The sequence below is a fragment of the Nerophis ophidion genome, linkage group LG23, assembly GCF_033978795.1.
Source record: "Nerophis ophidion isolate RoL-2023_Sa linkage group LG23, RoL_Noph_v1.0, whole genome shotgun sequence".
NCBI lineage: Eukaryota > Metazoa > Chordata > Actinopteri > Syngnathiformes > Syngnathidae > Nerophis > Nerophis ophidion.
Genome location: NC_084633.1, coordinates 8,055,799 through 8,078,872, shown reverse-complemented (window position 1 = coordinate 8,078,872; position 23,074 = coordinate 8,055,799). Strand labels below are relative to the sequence as shown.

The window sequence follows — 23,074 nt, the reverse complement described above, 5'->3', positions numbered from 1 at the left end:
ACCAGGAAAGAAGGACAAATGTGATTTCTCAGAAAAAATGGGAAAGTTGATAGGTATTTTGGCGCTTCAGGGAAAAATTGTAATTTATTTTCCAAAAATGTATAATGTTTAAAAATGTGAGGGATGATATTCTATCAGTAAATTACTAATAGTTTGACGTGTGTACATGTATTCAATATACCCGTCTAACCCCACATTATTTTGATATAAACTGACTATAAAAAATAAAGTATCTTGTGTATTCAAAAAAGGGAAATTTGATGAAAAAAAGTTTTATATGGACTGAGACTCAGCTGTACATGTTAATGCATTGTACTTAATTTGCTAAAACAAAATTAAAACATTAGTTTTCTTTAATAAACACAAAAATGCCTGATTAACTTGTTTTTAACATTACCATAATGTTTTTGCTTACTATGATATTTATTTAGTGTTTTTGTTCACTTTTCTGTTACAGAGAACAAGGAAACTGAATAAAATTGCAATGGTATGAAAGGGGTAGGATGAAATAAGCTTTGCTTCTTCCTACTCCTTTTCGGACGTGCTGTAATGAAACAACTGGAAATGTGTGGTGCATTACATTGTATCTTATGCATGTTCGAAATAAACTGAAACTGAACTGAACCTGTCAACATTTGCATTTAAAAATATAAGACATTTCCTGGGAAAATAAGGATTTTGGATTTTTAACACAAATCACTTAAATTATCAATGAAAAAATTTAATAAATAAATACAAAAAATCAGACCTTCACGGGTTTGAACTGTTGTCATTTGTATTAGACAGAAAATGACAAATGTGATTTCTCAGAAAAATAGGGAAGGTTGATTCTTTCCAAAAAGGTTTAATGTTTAAAAATGTGAGGGATGATTTTTCTATCAGTAAACTACTCTTAGTCTATAGTTTTGTTTTTTTTGCTGTCCTATACAGCAGGGGTGTCAGTCATTTTAGCTCAGGGGCCACATGGAGGAAAATCTGATCTGACGCGGGCCGGATGGGTAAAATCATGACATAATTTAAGAATACAATACAACTGTGACGAATTTAGATTGTTTTCTTTGTTTTACTTTGGCCCAAAATAGAACAAGCACATTCTGAAAATGTACATATCACTAATAACCTCTCGATAAAAAACTTCAAGTGAGTTGAAAAATCTGAGGAAAAATTGGCCCAGTTTCAAAAACACCATGAAAAACACAATAAACTTAGACTTAATCTCAGTGGATCTACAAAACCATTAAACTCTTAGTCACAGCCCATCTAGGATTGAACAAATAACAAAATAAAGCATAAATAAAAACTCTTCTATTTCTCAACTACCTGTCATGTCCACATACATATTCATTCTGTGCTAACTCAACAAACTATGCAAACTGAGGGAGAAACTATTCAAGAGGGTTGAGTTACTCCCTGATCACTGTGTATTGATAGAAAAGTAAAAGCTGTGCAATGTGTGACACATTTTAACAAACCAAAAATAAAAACTTAAAAGACTGACAGTATTGTAGTAAATCACACATTGTTCACTTTATTTGAATTTAAACAGAAAACCTACATTTTCACAGAACTATATCAATGTACAGCATCTATACATCCATCCATTTTCTACGGCTAGGCCCATTTTGGGTGGAGTTACCAATTGTTATTATTATTTTTTTTTTACTCCTGTTTGTTTTACGTTTAGTCGAGGGGGAGGAGTTGCAGCCCTGCTTTACCGTGTACCTCTTGCTGGGTTCTACTTGCTCACCAACTATTTGCTTGCCTAACAGAATTGCTATTGGGACATCCAGTGGACACATGTAGAACAGCAGTTAATTTAATTTAAAAATGCAACTACATTTTACACTTAGCGAACTCATCTCGCGGGCTAGATTGAACCTGTTCACGGGCCTGGTCCGGCCCGCAGGCCACATGTTTGACATCCCTGCAATACAGAGTCTGAGTTCTTTCTCTGCTCTGTGGGGCAGCCCTAAGTTGCCATGGAAACAGTACAATGAGCAATAATTGAATGTCTGCCTGGCAACAAGAAACTGGACAAACACATTACCAGAAATATAGTCCAATACATTTTCTGCTTGTTTTAAATGGCATTTATTGTCTGCATGCTTTAGTACAGGGGTCGGGAACCTTTTTGGCTGAGAGAGCCATGAAAGCCAAATATTTCAAAAATGTATTTCCGTGTGAGCCATATCATATTTTTTTAACACTGAATACAACTAAATGTGTGCATTTTTAAGTAAGACTAACATATTTAGAGTATAATAAGTCACTTATTCTTTTTAATAACATTGTTATTCTGAAGCTAACCAATAATAAATCAAATGTCATGCCTGTTGATCATGTTTGTGTTTGGCCATGTGCTGTTTGTCTTTTGGACTCTTCAAGTTCCTGTTTTTTTCCACTCCCTTGTCTGGTTTCCTTGGTTACTCATTTTGTCCACCTGTCTCTGGTGGACAAAATGCCCGCTCACCTGCTTCCCGAGCACTAATCAGAGGCAGTATTTAAGCTTGTCTTTGCCAGTCAGTCGCCCTGGCGTCAATGTGATCTTTTCTTGCTCTGTGCTGACTTGTGTCATGCCTTGCCATAGTTTCGTGCTTCATGCCATGCCAAGTAAGTTTTGATTTATGTTCATAGTCTGTTTATGCGTTAGCTTCGTTCCTTAGCCCAAGTTGTGCCTCCACAACTTTAGTTTAAATTAAATCATGTTTTTACCTAAATGCCATGTCCCGAGTAGTCCGTCTACCTTCCTGGGAGAACGACCCTGTAGCAAGCTGCGAACCCCCCATCGTGACATAAAATACTTCTTACCATTAATACGACTTCTTGAACAGGTGCGGTAGAAAACGGATGGATGGATTTAAATACATTAAAATGTTTTGTATTTTGCACGTTATTTTTAGCACTGTGATTACCAGCAAAATGATTCATAATTATCGCGTTAAGCAATGTCAGCTAAGATTTATCTGAGAACCAGAAGCAGTCATCAAAAGAGCCACATCTGGCTCTAGAGCCATAGGTTCCCTACCCCTGCTTTAGTTGGTACACATCAAACAGAAACTGAAAGTGCCGTGGTTTTTGTTTGCTGGGTGCACGCAGGTGTGGACAGGTGTGTGTAAAGGTTATTTCAATCAGCCAATTATACGAGTGTGAGAGGAGTCTGCAGCAATAAAAAGCCCCCCTCAAGAAAGTAGAAGAAAGGATACCAGACTCATCTTTGCATTTTTTTTGTAAGCACTTTCCTCTGGTACAGCTGCTTCATTTTCTCCCACCATGAGTTAGACGAAGTGTTGTTTGTTCCCCCTGGTGCTGCTGTGCAAGTGGAGGCTGCAAGAAGGAGCACGAGCATGCACATGTGCTCCTGTGCATCCTCAGACGGCGTTTTGCCAAGCAGATGTCGGTAAGTTGAATATTAAAATATTACTAACGAATATTTCCTTTATTTTTGCGGCCGTGTGCCTGAATATTCGGCATGAGTGCCTTTTTATTAATGAAAGCAGACTTGTTTACAAAGAACATACTCAATGTGGTGAAAGTGATATTTATTTAAAACATACAAATATTTTTCCATCAATCATGTTTTTGTACCAAAATGCCAACCACAGCTTGACAGGTAAAAAGCAATTGCATTTGTTCTAATATTTTATACAGTCTCATTTAGGAGGTACAATATTCAGCTCTACCTGGACTTGTCTCGCTCATGACATGACCTCCATCTCCTGTTGGCTTTCAGTCTACTTGGGCACAAAGTTATTTAAAAAAAAAAATTGCACTGCATTTTCTAATGTGTTACTACATGGTAGCAGTGCACTCCTGCTGTTGTCATCTCTGGTCCAGAACTTGTCTGTTTAGTGACAACATGGCTATAATGACTCTGCAAGTATAATACTCTGCCTGATTTGTATATTTTACAAATTAGTCACCAGCTCAAGATTACACTTAAATATATAACCACCAATGCAACCGTAGGTTTCCAATAGTGGTTCAGAACAGTGGGCCACATTCAGCAATACGTTCCTAAATTTTCCTCTTATCTTTCTTAAGTGATTTCCTAAGAGGAGGCCATTCAAATTCATGACGTGTTCTTAAATGGCCCAATTGTTCCCACCTGCTGTTAAGTTACTGAATGCCAAATGGGCAAATGGGTAGTGCGTACGTGTCTGTCATAATTTGCATATAAACACGCCCTTATTTCCCCATTATAAGGGCACAATTGCGGCGGAAGAGACTAACTTCAAACACACGGAGAAAATGCAAACAGGTTACGGAAGACATGTTCGTATGATCCCGCTGGGAACTACATAATGTCAAAATGTAGGGTCACAAAAATAACAGGGCAAGACAAGAACTAAATCTCTACACACAGGAAAACCAACACACTCAAAAAAGGGCACTACAACCTGGTGGAGTTAAACATTTTTTACATTTTCTGCTGGTGGTGGGCCTCCATATTTTTAAATGAAAAAAATGTGCATTGCCACAAAAAAGGTTGAAAAACACTGATCCAGGCTGCCAGTGAGTACTGTAATCCAGTGGTTCTCAACCTTTTTTCAGTGATGTACCCCCTGTGAACATTTTTTTTAATTCAAGTACCCCCTAATGAGAGCAAAGCATTTTTGGTTGGGAAAAAAAAAAGTAAAATAAAGCACTATGTCATCAGTTTCTGATTTATTAAATTGTATGACAGTGCAAAATATTGCTCGTTTGTAGTGGTCTTTCTTGAACTATTTGGAAAAAAAGATATAAAAATAACTAAAAACTTGTTGAAAAATAAACAAGTGATTCAATGATAAATAAAGATTTCTACACACAGAAGTAATCATCAACTTAAAGTGCCTTCTTTGGGGATTGTAAAAGAGATCCATCTGGATTCATGAACTTAATTCTAAACATTTCTTCTCAAAAAAAGAAATCTTTAACATCAATATTTATGGAACATGTCCACAAAAAATAGAGCTGTCAACACTGAATATTGTATTGTTGCATTTCTTTTCACAGTTTATGAACTTACATTCATATTTTGTTGAAGTATTATATAATAATAAATATATTTATAAAGGATTTTTGAACTGTTGCTATTTTTAGAATAGTTCAAAAAAATCTCACGTACCCCTTGGGATACCTTCAAGTACCCCCAGGGGTACGCGTAGCCCCATTTGAGAACCACTGCTGTAATCTACAGTAGAACACACTCAAGGTAACTACTATATTGGGTGGAATAAAAGTGACTATATGTTGTTATTTCATGTTTAGAGGGATTTACCATTGTTAAAAAAACATATTTAGTAGGTCATAAATACTTTTTTTTTGCTCTAACTATCAGCATATACAATTTAATTTTAATAATAACACTTCTCAGAGACACATTTACTACAGTCATGCCAGGAACCAATTAGAGGGATGAGAGACTGTACTGCCATAGAAAGTGTCCCAGACAGGTGTGTGCAAAGGTGAAATCAATCATCCAAATGTGCAGGTGATGGTGTGGGAGGAGCCTGCAAACATAAAAAAGCCACTCTCCGCTAGAAAGGTGATCAGAGGTTCTGCCCACTGCATTATTGCTCTCAAAGCTGCGTCTTATCCACGTTTTCTTCCATGATGAGTTGGATGAAGTGTTGTGTGTTCCCCTTGGTGCTGCTGTGCATGTGGCAGCTGCAAGAAGGAGCACAGGCCTGCAGATGTTTTCCTGTGCATCCACAGGTGGCGTTTTGCGAGTCAGATGTCGGTAAGTTAAAATTCAGAATGTTATCTGTTGGGTTCATCCTTTCAAAGATAATTGCATCATTATTTATTGCACTCACTGTAGATATACTCAAATATTGGTCCACCTTCTGCATCCTGCATAAGTCTGAGATTGGGTCGGATGAGGAATTAAAATAAATACTTGCGTTCAGTCATACTGGCTGGCCTGTTACCTTGAATAAATATCTTTGTTTTGGAAGCAGACATGTTGACACAAAGAAACAGTGCTAAACTATATAGTGTTGCTAATTGATGTTCATAACACAATGTTTGCCATAAACTTTTTCCTAACAATTTTTGACTTTCTGCCCAAAAATCTTGCACAAGAACATTTTAAAAGCCTTAGCTAGACATGGTCATAGCTAGAACGTTGACTTGTGAACATAGCGTTGCACAGTTTTCTTATATTACACTTAAATTTAGACATTTTTTTTTTATAATTGTATCCATACGTCTATCACAAGGTGTTTTTATATGGAAGTAGAATTGTCTAACATCAAATTGAATATTTTAATACATATGCATATATGAATAAATGTACAAATACAAATGTGATAAACAATGTCTAATAAAATGAGTATTTGTGTATATATACTTTCAACCATCCATCCATGTTCTACCACTTGTCCCTTTGGGGTAGCGGGGGGGTGCTGGTGCCTATCTCAGCTACAATGGGGCAGAAGGCAATGTACACCCTGGACAAGTCGCCACCTCATCGCAGGGCCAAGACAAATAGACAACATTCACATTCACACACTAGGGCCAATTTATTGCTGCCAATCAACCTATCCCCAGGTGCATGTCTTTGGAGGTTTGAGGAAGCCGGAGTACCCGGAGGGAACCCACGCATTCACGGGGAGAACATGCAAACTCCACACAGAAAGAGCCCGGGATTGAATCCCGACTACTCAGGACCTTCGTATTGTGAGACAGACTCACTAAACACTCTTCCACAGTGAAGCTGTATAATATACTTGAGATTTGAAAATGTATACAAATGCAATTTATATAAATGTAAAAATGTGACATACAAATTTGTATAAACGTGTATTTGTAAACATATTTGAGATTTGAATTTAAATGTGCTTGGTTTTGTATTGAATTTGCATTTGTGGATTACTTTTTTGCGTATTTGAGGCATTCGTCCCACAAACCAGATGCACAAGTAAATGTGACCTACACTCTCCTGAAAAACCAGCAGAGGGCACTGTGGTGCAGAGTGGTCTGGGTCACAGGGCATTATATGCAAAAAGCCCAGAGTTCTGTGCACAAAAACAATCCACACATTTACATAGAGCAGTGTTTTTCAACCATTTATGAGCCAAGGCACATTTTTTGCGTTGAAAAAATCCGGAGGCACACCACCAGTGGAAATCCTCAACTCAGTTGACAGTTAAAAGTCCTTGTCGCAATTGTTGGAAATGATTGTAGCTGAATTAGGCACCAAAAACCCCAAAGGGAATAAGCGGTAGAAAATGGACCTTAAAGCATAACCAAACATGCATTAATATAGCTCTTGTCTCAAAGTAGGTGTACTGTCACATCATGCCAAGACTTATTTAGCGTTTTTGCTGTTTTCCTGTGTAGTGTTTTAGCACTCCTTTTTTGGTGGCTTTTTAAAAATGTTTTGGTGTTTTCCCGCAGCAGCTTCATGTCTTTTTGAGTGATATTTCCCGCATCTACTTTGTTTTAGCAATCAAGAATATTTCAGTTTTTATCCGTCTTTGTGAGGAAATTGTTGATTGTCATGTCATGTCCGGCTTTACATTGTGGACGCCGTCTTTGCTCCACAGTAAGTTTTTGCTGTCGTCCAGCATTCTGTTTTCGTTTACTTTGCAGCCAGTTCAGTTTTAGTTTCGTTCTGCATAACCTTCCCTAAGCTGCAAAGCCTATTCTTAAGGGCACTCACCTTTTCATTTTTGGTTAAAGCATAAGACACCTTTTTTACCTGCATTTACAAAGCAATTAGCTGCCGCCTGCTATACCTACTGATATGGAAAAGTATTACACTGCTCTAGACAGCACCGACACTCAAAAAAAACAACACATAATTTTGTCTATAATTACTGGTTTGCAACAAATGTTTTTATCACAAATATGTGAAATTAGATAATATCCCATGGCACACCGTACTGTCACGGCACACTAGTGTGCCGCGGCACAGTGGTTGAAAAACACTGACAGAGAACACACAATGGGCCTGAGCTTGCTATTTTTAGCTCATACTAATTTGTCCAGTTAATCTGAAAGACCGTGCTATCTGCTTATTTTATTGTATCAATGCAGTTTGATGACATTGTCCCGATGTAGATACTGATCTCCTATCGGTGCAATGTCACAATCATCATATGACCCTGCCTAGTGTGCCTCTGAGTGTCTGACTGAGACCGCTCTGGCTGCACTGCTCTCTGCTGGTTGTTCAGGAGAGTGTCATCAAAAAGCGATCCACATATGCAAATTCTATACAAAATCAAGCATATTTCTATCAAAATCTCAAATATTTACAAATACACACTTATTTATACTTATTATTGATTTATTTTTTATGTCACATGTTTGTTTATAAATTGGATTTGTATATATTTATAAAAAAATATTTGTATTATCATATTGCTATTTATAATTTGATGTGAGACAATTCTACTTCCATATTTTTAAAAGCTGAATGTAAATGTTTTCATCAGGTTTGGTAGAGTGTGCAAGTTTTGCAAAAGTGAAGCCGTGTTTAATTCTTATATCAAAAGATAAAAAGTCCATGGTCTGAGTTCACGAGGGTTGGGATGAGTTTGAATAAAAAGATGAAGACGTTTGAGTTCATCACAAGATTGTTATAAATAAACTGAGGCTTTTATTTATTTTTTTTTACTTTTGTACGATAAGCTATAGAAGACAGTGTGAATTTGAGTTTATGCTTCAGACCATGATTATTTCGTCTTTTCAAGTGATTAAATGTACCAGAACATGCCAATGTCTCAATCTGATAGATCAGTGGTTCTCAACCTTTTTTCAGTGATGCACCCCGTGTGAACATTTTTTTTTTTTTTTTAATTTATTTATCTTATTTTAAATTAAAGTACCTCCTAATAAGAGCAAAGCATTTTTGGTTGAAAAAAAGAAAGTAAAATACAGCGCAATGTCATCAGTTTCTGATTAAATTGTATAACAGTGCAAAATAGTGCTCATTTGTAGTGGTCTTTCTTGAAGTATTTGGGGGAAAAAGATGCAAAAACTAAACTCTTTGAAAAATAAATGATTCAATTATAATTAAAGATTTCTACACAGAAGTAAAGTGCCCTCTTTGGGGATTATAATAAAGATCCATCTGGATTCATCAACTTCACTAAACATTTCTTCACAAAAAAATAAATCTTTAACACCAATATTTATGGAACATGCCCGAAAAAAATCTAGCTGTCAACATTTAATATAGCATTGTTGTATTTTTTTCACAGTTTATTAACTTACATTCATATTTTTTTGAAGTATTATTCAATAAATATATTTATAAAGGATTTTTGAATTCTTGTTGTTTTTAGAATATTGAAAAAAAAATCTCTCGAATCTCTTGCCATACCTTCAAGTACCCCCATTTGAGAACCACTGGGATAGATGGTGGTCAGGCAGTGTTGAGTCTGCACATAGTGTTCTTTAAATGAATTTTAAGACAAATGCGAATTCCTGTCTAAATGATGCAAAATTGCTGCTATTTAAAAAATAACGAAATAAATACGAACCTGACATTTAGTTTTTTGGAACCAATACACGTCAGCTCTGCTTTAATCTGAGTCCCCTGTATGATGTTAAACAGATAGCAGAGAGGCCTGTAGGGATCGATTTTTAATTTTTTTTTTTTTTTTTTTTTTTCCAAAATGCTGACTGGCTTTGTTTTTTTTCTAGTCATCAAGGCAAAGGTGCTTGCCATTACAACTGCTGGTGAATTTGATGATATCAAGTATGACATCCAGCTGCAAAAGGTTTTTAGCTTTTTTTTTATACATTTCAGTGAAGTTTATGGATGAATGCACATCTATTTGGTTTGATTTTTGCAGATCTTGAGGGGTCCTATAAAGAACTATGATACCATCTACACTGTTGGAGCCTATGTACCATGTAGTGTAACGCTCACCTTAGGTGTCGAATATTTCATCATAGGTAAATATTTCAATGTTTTTTTTATTCCCACGGGTGACAGTGGAAATGACACCTTCAGTACAGTTTGTACAACTAAGGTGGTTTACTCAAACATTTTTCTGTTTTTCCTGTTTTTTTTTGTTTTTTTTCACTCCTCCTCATGCAGGCCCACTAAATGCTAACGGGGCACTGTACGTGTCATACTGTAACTATATTGTACCCTGGAAAAACAGCCATGAGATCCTGGTAGAGCGGTATAGGATGGGCTGTGATTGCAAGGTAAGCAAACCTAATTTGAGGATCAATGAAAATGTGAAGAAAGTATTTAAATCCCAATCTTTATCCTCCAGGTCACTCGCTGCACCGCTGTCCCGTGTGGAATCAGCGGCCCGAATGAGTGCTTGTGGACGGAGTGGCTGACGGGGAATTCCGCCGACGAGGAGAAGCAGCAATGTGCTTGCGTCAAGAGAAGTGATGGTTCTTGTGCCTGGTACAAGGAGATTGCCTCACCCAGAAGGGGTTAATGAACATTATCGACCCTAAAAGCTCCATGAACAGAATGTAAATTATCAATAAATTCAGTTAACTCAATGCAATGTTTTTGAGGGTTTCAATTTTCTTTAAAATTACTTCTGCCCAAAGTACTGATTTACTGAGGGAGAAATGGGCGCACCTTTGGTTACAGACTTCATTATGTCCCACATTGAGAAATGTAAATGTATGCTCAAAGGATGAAATGGCACATAATTGTTCCCCTCCAATCAATTTCATTTTTCAGCTCTGTTCAGATTTTTGTCTTGAGGTTAGATTATCTATTCAGGGCTGTGAGACACGAACCTTTTTTTGCAGTGATTATCAGTATGGAATGTGGCCTCTGTTTAATGGTACACCGTATTCACAATTTTCTTTGATTCTGTTCAAACTGTTAGTGGCTGCAAATATTAAATGTACTTGATTAAAACCCGGAAGGCAAAGCTCTCAATTTACCGGTCGATCTACGTTCCCATCCTCACCTATGGTCATGAGCTTTGGGTCATGACCGAAAGGATAAGATCACGGGTACAAGCGGCCGAAATGAGTTTCCTCCGCCGTGTGGCGGGGCTCTCCCTTTAGAGATAGGGTGAGAAGCTCTGCCATCCGGGAGGAACTCAAAGTAAAGCCGCTGCTCCTCCACATCGAGAGGAGCCAGATGAAGTGGTTCGGGCATCTGGTCAGGATGCCACCCGAACGCCTCCCGAGGGAGGTGTTTAGGGCACGTCCAACCGGTAGGAGGCCACGGGGAAGACCCAGGACACGTTGGGAAGACTATGTCTCCCGGCTGGCCTGGGAACGCCTCGGGATCCCCCGGGAAGAGCTAGACGAAGTGGCTGGGGAGAGGGAAGTCTGGGCTTCCCTGCTTAGGCTGCTGCCCCCGCGACCCGACCTCGGATAAGCGTAAGAAGATGGATGGATGGATTATTAAAACCCCTGCTCTGTTAATACTTGGGCCCACTATGCTACTGTAACAATGATGGTACTTGAGCGCTAAGTTGGTATTTAGTGAAGTTTGAACCGCTGTCTGTGTGACTTTTAGATTTGGACAAACTTTAATGATCCACAAGGTAAATTGTTCCACACAGTAGCTCAGTTAGATGAAGGCCAATGCAGGTATAAATTAGGCTAAAAGCAATATAACTTATATGTAATATTTACATATCAATCAATCCAATGTTTACTTATATAGCCCTAAATCACAAACCACAACACAAACCACTACGACTTCCTCGGTAGGCCCCATATAAGGGCAAGGAAAACTCACCATGTACAATATTATAGTAGACTTGTCCAGGGTGTACCCCACTTTCCGCCCAATTGTAACTGAGATAGGCACCAGTGACTCCAAAGCTTCCGTCCAAAGGTAAAACCCAGTAACTCAATTTTGGTCAAAACTGAGCTGATAATTTTGGAGTTCCCAGGTGATATGCTTTACATTAGTGTATGCGATATTGTAATTTGTTCCGTAAGTAAGCTGTTACGTATATGGCAGGACCTAGCAACTACCACGTAACCGCGTAGATACAACAGAAAAACCTAGTATCTCAAGGGACCAATCGGAGCTTCTTTGTCAGTCGCCTTATTGTCTTTTGAGACATTTGCACGAATGGGGGCCGACGGTCAACCTGATTATGTGATACTATGGCACGAGGGGATATTTGGAAGATTGGCCCAGGACGTTGCAAGCACCTTCATTAAATGTATTGTTCTTGATTCTTTCCCTTGCAAACTCTTTTGAGCAGATAACTGGAGGTCAAAATAAAAACTGGACGCTGTACACGGCTCTTGCCCAATGTGCAAACGCAGAATGGGGCCCACCTGAGATTGTGATAAAATATCTGGAGAAAGGGCACACGTTCATGAGAGCAGATTCAATCCATGGCTCAATCGGCAAGAAAATGAAAGCTCAAGAAAACATCTATACGCTTGATGACTTTGTAGATCTTTGTAAGACAGCATCAAGATAGATTGGTTTTCCTTTGTTTTCTCAAAATCAGCTAGAAGTGAGTTACTAGGTTTTGACTTTGGACGGGAGAAAGGGAATAAGCAGTAGGAAATGGATGGATGGAATATTATAGTATAAAATAGTGTAGATCCAGCAAAAAATAGACATGAAGTAGCTAACATAGGTGTCAGGAAACATAACTATTGCTGTATGGCGAGTGATTATACTGCTGGATGGAGTGCAGAATAAAGGAGTTCTTGAATTGAACGCTGAAGGAATGAAGCTGAAGGAGCCTGTTGGAGTTTGAACTACGCTGTCCCTCAATTGTCTGGAGTGGGTGGACAGGCTTGTCCAGTGTCCTCCTGTCCCTCACTGACACAAACGCCTTCAACTGTGTGCCAATAGATTGGCCGGCTTTCCGGATCAGTTTGTCAATCTGGTTTAAGTCCCTTTTGCTGGTGCTGCTGCCCCAACAAACCACTACAAAGTACTGGGCACAACAGACTGATAAAATATCTCCAACAGCTTGCTGCACACATTAAAGGCCTACTAAAACCCACTACTACCGACCACGCAGTCTGATAGTTTATATATCAATGATGAAATCTTAACATTGCAACACATGCCAGTACGGCCGATTTAGTTTACTAAATTACATTTTTAAATTTCCCGCGGAGTTTCTTGTTGAAAACGTCACGGAATGACACGTGTTTGTGACGTCTCGGGTTGTAGCGGACATATTAGCCCAGCACCACTTACGACTGAAAGTTGTCTCTTTTCATCGCATAATTACACAGTAATTTGGACATCTGTGTTGCTGAAAGTTTTGCAATTTGTTCAATAATGGAGACTATAAAGAATGCTGTTGGTGGGAAGCGGTGGATTGCAGCTGCCTTTAACACCGAAACACAGCCGGTGTTTCTTTGTTTGTTGTGCAGCTTTAACACAGCGCGGTCAACCGAACATGTTTCTCTACGTCAACCAGCAAGTTTTTGGAAGGGAAAATTGTGATATTAAGTCGGCTCTTACCGGAGACTTGAGTGGATTATGCGACCTCCTCCTGTAGCTGTCAAAAAAGCAGCTGTGATCTTGGCTCCTCCTTTGGCTTCTCTCAGAGACACTGGCGTTCACCGCAGCCCTCCGACTTTCAGGTATTAAAGATTCAAGATTGTTTATTGTCATATGCACAGTTACACAGACAGTTTGCCGTACAATGAAAATCTTACATTGATAGTCCACCCTTCAACAAGTCACACGGTACTTAGCTAAAAATAAAAAATGAAAATAAAAAAGTATATACAAGGCACATTTTGTAACATAACATTATTGCACATTCTGACTTGACAGAAGGACAGTTTGACTTTATAATCTCACTAAAACATTAACACAATAAGCAGATAAGGGATTTTCCAGAATTATCCTAGTAAATGTGTCTAATAACATCTGAATTGCTCACACTGCCGTCGCCAGGAGCGGTCGCCTTTTCTTTCTTTCTTTTTTTTTTTAGTGCTTCACTCTAACTTTCCTCATCCACAAATCTTTCATCCTCGCTCAAATTAATGGGCAAATTGTCGCTTTCTCGGTCCGAATTGCACTTGCTGCTGGTGGCTATGATTATAAACAATGTGAGGATATGAGGAGCCCTACAACCCGCACATCGTCTGCTACTTCCGGTACAGGCAAGGCTTTTTTATTAGCGACCAAAAGTTTCAAACTTTATCGTCGATGGTCTCTACTAAATCCTTTCAGGAAAAATATGGCAATATCACGAAATGATCAAGTATGACACATAGAATGGACCTGCTATCCCTGTTTAAATAAGAAAATCTCATTTCAGTAGGCCTTTAAAGGAACTAAGCTTCCTCAGGAAAAAGAGTCCGCTCATGCCCTTCTTGTCAACAGCTTTGCAGTTGTCCCTCCAGTCCAGTCTTCTGTTCAAGTGGACTCCCAGGTACTTGTACTGCCCCCTCCCGGCCCTGGAGCTTGACAGCCTCCACCGGGGTCATTCTCATCTTGAAGTTTATGACCAACTCCTTGATCTTGTCCACATTAAGGAGCAGATAGTTCATCTGAGACCACTCCACAAAGTCAGCGATCAGTGTCCTGTACTCCATTTCCTGTCCTCTGATACACCCGACCACAACAGAGTCATCAGAGTATATCTGAAAGTTGCAGGAACTGGAACTATACTGGAAGTCTGAGGTTTAAAAGGTGAACAGGAACGTAGACAGGACGGTCCCCCGTGGAACACCTACACCACTGACCACAGAATCCGACAGGGAGCTCCCCAGTCGCACAAACTGGGGAGTGATCCAGGAGACAACGGATGAACCACCACCCATCCAACAGCAACTTGTCACTCATCAAAATTGGCTGAATGGTGTTAAAGGCCTACTGAAACCGACTACTACCCACCACGCAGTCTGATAGTTTATATATCAATGATGAAATATTAACATTGCAACACATGCCAATACGGCCTTTTTAGTTTACTAAATTACAATTTTAAATTTCCTGGGAGTTTCGTCTTCGAAACGTCGTGTAATGATGACGTGTACGCAAGACGTCACGGGTTTTTAAGAAGTATGAGCGCTGCGCACACACAGAGCTAAATGTCGTCTGCTTTAACGGCATAATTATACAGTTTTTTGGACATCTGTGTTGCTGAATCTTTTGCAATTTGTTCAATTATCATTGGAGAAGTCACAGTAGAAAGATGGAGTTGGGAAGCTTTAGTCTTTAGCCACACAAACACACGGTGATTCCTTGTTTAAAATTCCTGGAGGTGAAACTTTCCTATGCATCAGAGCGCGGCCAAGCCAACATGGATCCCTACCAAATGTCAACCAACAGGTTTCGGTGAGAAAATTGTGGTTAAAAAGTCAGTTCTTACCCGAGAAAAGCTGAGCTTGTGACGCCCATAGCTGCTGTCGACTTCCCTGAGACACTGCGCGTCAAGACACCCGTGGAGACACCCTTCCGACTATCAGGTACTATTTAACTCACTAAAACACTAGCAACACAATAGAAAGATAAGGGATTTCCCAGAATTATCCTAGTAAATGTGTCTAAAAACATTGAAATCCGTCCCAATGCAATCGCTTTTTTTTTTTTTTTTCCCTAGTCCGTCGCTATCAATATCCTCAAACACGAATCTTTCAGCCTCGCTCAAATTAATGGGGAAATTGTCGTTTTCTCGGTCCGAATAGCACTTTTTGTTGGAGGCTCCCATTAAAAACAATGTGACTATATGAGGAGCCATCAAACGTGTGACGTCATCGTCCGCGACTTCCGGTAGAGGCAGGGCTTTTCTCTTAGCACCGAAAGTTGCAAACTTTATCGTGGATGTTCTCTACTAAATCCTTTTAGCAAAAATATGGCAATATCGCGAAATGATCAAGTATGACACATAGAATGGACCTGCTATCCCCGTTTAAATAGGAACATCTCATTTCAGTAGGCCTTTAAAGGCACTGGAGAAATCAAAGAACATGATCCTGACAGTGCCCTAAACTTTTACTACTCTTGTGTAATGGAAAATTGAGATATTGTTTCAAAAACTGTCATTCTCTAACTTTACTGGACTGGGCTCTTTTTAAAACATACTCTACATATTTTTTTGGCATATGTTCTTATGTCTCAGTGCGGTATTTGTCCTATGTTGTGGCGATCTATAAAGATATTTCCGGGTTAAAGTTGAACCCCGCTAACACGACAATTAATGTTGGTGCTATTGTATCTTCACTGCGATAAGTTAACCAACTTCTGGCAGAACACTTCATCTTCAAAGCCTGCCTCATCAATAACACATCTCCACATCGATGAGCCTTTTGACATGAGTGATATCAAAAGACGAGAGGTGCCAGCACTCCATGTGCCACTTAATGCTACTAGCAAATGTCTGGGCAATGCAGAGTGGAAATAAACTCTGTTGATGCACTTCATCTTTGACATTGGTTACCTTTGGCATGAGCGATGTAGAATGGCAATGCTAACAACACGGCTAATGAATCAAAGATACTGAAATTCCACGACATAGTGAATTTGCAAATCGCTAAAATTATACATAAAGCAAACTATAACCTGCTAAACAAGAATGTACAACAACAGAGGATGAATATAATCTTACAGATAAATGTATATTAAAACATTTGAATGCACGTACAACACTTAAGACCTTCAGTATATCAGTATGTGGAATTAAATTATAGAATGGATTAAGCAAAGCAATCAAACAATGTACTAATATGATCCACTTCAGGAAACTCTTCAAACTTAAACGTGTTTACAAAGTACAAATAAGAACCATGATAAACATTCTGAATTTATTCATCCAACATTCTTTCACCAATATGTATTTATTTATCTTTATTGTGATTACTTATGGCAGTGGATCTCAACCTTTTTTCAGTGATGTACCCCCTGTGAATTTTTTTAAATTCAAGTACCCCCTAATCAGAGCAAAGCATTTTTGGTTGAAAAAAAAAGATTAAGAAGTAAAATACAGCACTATGTCATCAGTTTCTGATTTATTAAATTGTATAACAGTGCAATATATTGCTCATTTGTAGTGGTCTTTCTTGAACTATTTGGAAAAAAAGCTATAAAACTAACTAAAAACTTGTTGAAAAATAAACAAGTGATTCAATTATAATTAAAGATTTCTACACATAGAAGTAATCATCAACTTAAAGTGCCCTCTTTGGGGATTGTAATAGAGATCCATCTGGATTCATGAACTTAATTCTAAACATTTCTTCACAAAAACGAAATCTTTAACATCAATATTTATGGAACATGTCCACAAAAAATCTAGCTGTCAACACTGAATATTGCATTGTTGCATTTCTTTTCACAGTTTATGAACTTACATTCATATTTTGCAGATGTATTATTCAATAAATATATTTATAAAGGATTTTTGAATTGTTGCTATTTTTAGAATATTTAAAAAAAAAATCTCACGTACCCCTTGGCATTCCTTCAAGTACCCCCAGGGGTACTCGTACCCCCATTTGAGAACAACTGACGTATGGAGTATATTGTGAATACATTGAGAACAGGAAGTGAACAAAAGTTTTAGCAACTGTTATGTAAAAGAAAAGGGGTAGGATTAAATAAGCTCTGCTTCTTCCTACTCCCTTTGGAACATGCTGAAAAGAGAAACTGGAAATTGTGATGTATCATGTTGTATGCTTGCACGTTCGCAATAAACTCGAACTCAACTCAACTCAATGGTCCGAGCAGTGACTGTCAAGTCGACCAACTTTTGGCAATACACACCATAAATTTCAGCTAAATTTTAGCTCGGAGGAATTACCCAGAATGTGATGAAGTATTTCCATGTAATAGTTGGGTTTTAGTGGGCGGGGGACAACCATAGCAATGACACTTGGAAGATCCTCTAGGCTGGCAGTGAGTACTGTAATCTACATTAGAACACACTCAAGGCTACTATTTAGGGTGAAATAAAAGTGACTATATGGTGTTATTTCATATTTAGAGGGATTTACCAATGTTAAAAAAACATATTTAGAAGGTCATAAACATTTTTATGCTCTATCAACATATACAATTTAATATTAATAATAACACTTCTCAGAAACACATTTACTACAGTCATGCCAGGAACCAATTAGAGGAATGAGAGACTGTACTGCCATAGAAATTGTCCCAGACAGGTGTGTGCAAAGGTGAAATCAATCATCCAAATATGCAGGTGATGGTCTGGGAGGAGCCTGCACACATATAAAAGCCACTCTCCGCTAGAAAGGTGATCAGAGGTTCTGCCCACTGCATTATTGCTCTCAAAGCTGCGTCTTATCCATGTTTTCTTCCATGATGAGTTGGATGAAGTGTTGTGTGTTCCCCCTGGTGCTGCTGTGCATGTGGCAGCTGCAAGAAGGAGCACAAGCCTGCAGATGTTTTCCTGTGCATCCACAGGTGGCGTTTTGCGAGTCAGATGTCGGTAAGTTAAAATTCAGAATATGTGTTTGATTCATCCTTTCAAAGATAATTGCATCATTATTTATTGCACTCACTGTAGATGTACTCAAACATTGGTCCACTTTCTGCATCCTGCACAATTCTGAGATTAGGTCAGATGGGGAATAAAAAGAAAACTACTTGCGTACTGTCTCACAGGTTGGCCTGTTACCTTTAGAATATATATATATATCTTAAGTTTTAGAAACTGCCATGTTGACACAAAGAAACGGTGCTAAACTATAAAGTGTTGCTAATTGATAAAGTTAAAGTACCAATGATTGTCTCACACACACACTAGGTGTGGTGAAATTTGTCCTCTGCATTTGACCCATCCCCTTGATCACCTCCTGGGATATGAGGGGAGCAGTGGGCAGCTGCAGTGCCGCGCCCGAGAATCATTTTTGGTGATTTAACCCCCGATTCCAACCCTTGATGCTGAGTGCCAAGCAGGGAGGTAACTGGTCCCATTTTTATAGTCTTTGGTATGATTCGGCCTGTTTAAACTCACAACCTATCGATCTCAGGGCAGACAATCTAACCACTAGGCCACTGAGTAGGTTTGCCATAAACTTTTTCCTATTTTGTTGACTTTGTGCCCATAAATCTTGCACAGGAATATTTTAAAAGCCTTAACTAGACATGTTCATAGCTAGCTAGTTAACTTGTGAACATAGTATGGCACAGCTGTTGCTAATGACTAATGAAGCAGTTTTGCTTCATGACACTTGAATTGAAATTATTTTTATAATGAATTAATATATTTATTTCAAACCTCCACAGTACAACAAAACTTTTTTTTACATTTAGGCGGAGATATTTATGCAAGGCTTAAAGGGGTTGGATGAAGCAGATGCTTATAATATCCCAACCCCTCTCACTCATTCCACATTCAACATAAACAATATAATACAAGAACAATACTATATAAACAAGAGAAACTCCTGTACACTAACAATGATATATTCTATACATCTATCACAAGGCATTTTTATCAAGTTTATTGTAATTGTTTTATAAGGTTTGGTAGAAAGTGCAAGCTTTGCAAAAGTGAAGCCTAATTTGTTTTGTTTTTTTTGGAACTACCAGTTAACTCTGCTTTTGAATCAATGTCTAAGTTTTAGTGGAAGTTTTTGGAAGCAACCATGTTGACAAAAAAACTGCGCTAATAACAGTTTGCAATTAACTTTTTCTCCCAACAATTTTGACTTTTTGCCAAAAATTTGCACAGTAACATTTAAAAGCCCTAACTAAACATGTTCATAGCTAGCAAAGGGACTTGTGAACATAGTATTGCACAAGTGGTAACGACTAATGAAGCTGTTTTGCTTCATTACACTAAAATGGCTGCGAAAGCACTGAACAGAGGTGGGTAGAGTAGCCAGAAATTGTACTCAAGAGTACTGTTACTTTAGAGATGTATTACTCAAGTAAAAGTAAGGAGTAGTCACCCAAATGACTTGAGTAAAAGTAAAAAGTATGTTGTGAAAAAACTACTAAAGTACTGAGTAACTGATGAGTAACCTGTTTGTTTAATGATTAAGGCAACAAATAATGCACAAAAACATATAAATAGCAATGAGCAAATTCAGAGCCAGGAATATCTCTTAAGAAACTAAAACAATAATATATATTAAATAATAATACATTGAAATAAAAATTTTTTAAGGCAAATTGAGCCACAATAACTTAACAGCACCATAGGCTCAGTAGGCCTTCATTGATTGATTGATTGATTAAAACTTGTATTAGTAGATTGCACTGTACAGTACATATTCCCTACAATTGAGCACTAAATGGTAACACCCCAATAAGATTTTCAACGTTAATCAATTACTTAATAAATGACCAAGTCGAGGTGATCTACCTCATATATACATATCATATACAGTGTATGTGTGTGTATATATATATGTATATGTTATGTTTATTTATTTTGCCGTTTTTGTTCACATGTTAAAGGTGTGTTAATGAATATACATGCATGTTCAACACATAGATTCCTATCTTTAATGAAGACAGGAATATAAGTTGGTGTATTACCTGATTCTGATGACTTGCATTGATTGGAATCCTATAGTATAGTGCTGATAACGTCCCGGTTTTCAAATGGAGAAAAAGTTCCTCCTCCGTCTAATACGTCATGAAAATCGTTGGTTTTTGGCATCTTATTTGTCCAGCTTCCATATTTGTTTTTATACACTTTACAAGAAATACATTGGCGGCAAACTCCGTAGCTTGCTAGTTTGTTTGCGCTGGCTTTCGGAGACTCTTATTTTGTTAGCACAGTCGCGATGGAGCAGCACTTTTATTGTGAAGACCGGAACTGTGCGATCAGTCTTTAGGCTTTTGACGGGAAGTACGGTTGAAATAAAGTGTCTTTTTTCCTTTACACGATTGATTGATTGGTTGACTGAAACTTTTATTAGTAGATTGTACATATTCCGTACAGTTGACCACTAAATGGTAACATGTCGGGTTCTACGTGTGACGGTCACGTGACCACCTGGCTCTGTTTGATTGGTCCAACGTCACCAGTGACTGCATTTGATTGAAACACAGGCATGCGTAGTTCCTACTTTGAATGCGTGTCTGACAAAATCAAAACAAACAAAGCGTGCATTAACAGATCGATAAAAAGTAGCGAGTAGCGGCCTGATTGCAGATAAATGGAGCGGAGTAAAAGTAGCGGTTCTTCTCTATAAATATACTCAAGTAAAAGTATGTTGCATAAAAACTACTCTTAGAAGTACAATTTATCCCTAAAGTTACTCAAGTAGATGTAACTGAGTAAATGTAGCGCGTTACTACCCACCTCTGCAATTGAAACACTTTTATGTAAACTTATCTATAAATCCATCACAAGGCATATTTAAGTTTAATGTAGACACTTTGTTGAACTTTGGTAGAATTTGCAAAATGAAACCCTGATTATTTTATCAGAGCTGAAAAGTCTAAAGTCCATGGTCTCAAAGTTCACAAGGTTGTGGTGTGTTTTTAAATAAAAGGTGATGGAGAAGATGTAAGTTCATCAAGAGATATAAATGTTAAAACATTTTAAACTAAATTTGTATTCTCTTGCACGATAAGCTATGGAAGACGGCATGTTGTGCTTTCAGACCATGTTTATTTTGCCGTTACAAGTAATTAGATGTACCAAAACACACAAATGTCTCCAAACGGATACATAGTCAGGCAATGTTGATTCCGGACGTAGTGTTCTTTAAATGAAATTGAAGACAAATGTGCATTTGTTAGGATCATTCAATGCTTTTGATAGGATTTCCTGTCCAAATTGCAATTGCAAAAATGAACCGACATTTGTTAGTTTTGGAACTAATACCAGTCAACTCTGCTTTAATCTGAGTCTCCTGCAGGATGTTAAACAGTTGAAGGCAAGGAGAGAGACCTGTAGGGATCGATTTTGTTTTTCCAAAAATGCTGACTGGCTTTATTTTTCTAGTCATCAAGGCAAAGGTGCTTGCCATTACAACTGCTGGTGAATTTGATGATATAAAGTATGACATCAAGCTGCAAAAGGTTTTTAGCTTTTTTTTTATATATACATTTCAGTGAAGTTTATGGATGAATGCACATTTATTTTTTTTGTTTTTTTGCAGATCTTGAAGGGTCCTATAAAGTACTATGATACCATCTACACTGCGGCATCCTCTGCAGCATGTGGTGTAACGCTCACCAAAGGTGTCGAATATTTCATCACAGGTAAAAATAAATATATTGTTTTTGTTCCCACAGGTGACAATGGAAATGACACCTTCATTTCAATTTGTACAACTGAAGGCTGTTCAGTCAAACATTTTTGGGGTTTTTTCTCTCCACCTCATTGCAGGCCCACTTAAGGCTAACGGGGCACTTTACGCGTCATCCTGTAACTATGTTGTACCCTGGAAAAACAGCCACAAGATCCTGGCAGAGCGGTATAGGATGGGCTGTGATTGCAAGGTAAGCAAACCTAATTTGAGGATCAATGAAAATGTTTTTAAATCCCAATCTTTATCCTCCAGGTCACTCGCTGCACCGCTGTCCCGTGTGGAATCAGCGGCCCGAATGAGTGCTTGTGGACGGAGTGGCTGACGGGGAATTCTGTCGACGAGAAGCAGCAATGTGCTTGCGTCAAGGGAAGTGATGGTTCTTGTGCTTGGTACAAGGAGGTCGCCTCACCCGGAAGGGGTTAATGAACATTATCGACCCTGAAAGCTCCATGAACAGAATGTAAATTACCAATAAATTCAGTTAACTCAATGCAATGTTTCAATTTTTTTTTTTTTTTTTAAATGAACATGACTTCTGTCCAAAGTACTGATTTACTGGTGGGGCGTAAACAAGCACACCTTTGGTTACAGACTTCATTGTGTCCCACATTCAGAAATGTATGCTCAAAAGATGAAATGGCATGTTTGTATATATATATATATATATATTTTTTTTTTTCCCAAGCAATTTCATCTCAGCTCTATTCCGATTTGTCTGAGGTTAAAATATCCAAGGCTGCGCGGCAGGAACCTTTTTTGCAGTGATTCAGTGTGGAATGTGGGCTCCGTTTTAATGGTACACCAAATCTACAATCTTTAGTGTTCGAACTGTTTAGTGGCTAAAAAAAAATAAATGTACTTAAGTAAAACCCATGCCCTGTTTTTAATAAATACTTTGGCCCACTGCTACTGTATCAATGTTGGTTATTTTGGTGGTACTTTGAGAGCTAAGTTGGTATTTAGTGAA

General features: G+C 38.1%; 2 protein-coding genes across 2 annotated transcripts; both read left to right on the top strand.

The window, feature by feature from the left end:
* Positions 1–5,512: 5,512 nt before the first annotated feature.
* Positions 5,513–10,461, top strand: LOC133541648 (metalloproteinase inhibitor 2-like). The gene is made up of 5 exons (XM_061885171.1): positions 5,513–5,722; positions 9,637–9,713; positions 9,789–9,891; positions 10,037–10,149; positions 10,221–10,461. The coding sequence occupies exons 1-5, from the start codon at positions 5,593–5,595 to the stop codon at positions 10,392–10,394; spliced, it is 597 nt and encodes a 198-aa protein (XP_061741155.1). The 5' UTR covers positions 5,513–5,592; the 3' UTR covers positions 10,395–10,461.
* Positions 10,462–18,120: 7,659 nt separating this feature from the next.
* Positions 18,121–22,597, top strand: LOC133541640 (metalloproteinase inhibitor 2-like). Its single transcript, XM_061885164.1, has 5 exons — positions 18,121–18,317; positions 21,798–21,874; positions 21,955–22,057; positions 22,185–22,297; positions 22,360–22,597. Exons 1-5 carry the CDS (start codon positions 18,176–18,178, stop codon positions 22,528–22,530), a joined length of 606 nt encoding a protein of 201 aa, XP_061741148.1. The 5' UTR covers positions 18,121–18,175; the 3' UTR covers positions 22,531–22,597.
* Positions 22,598–23,074: the final 477 nt, after the last annotated feature.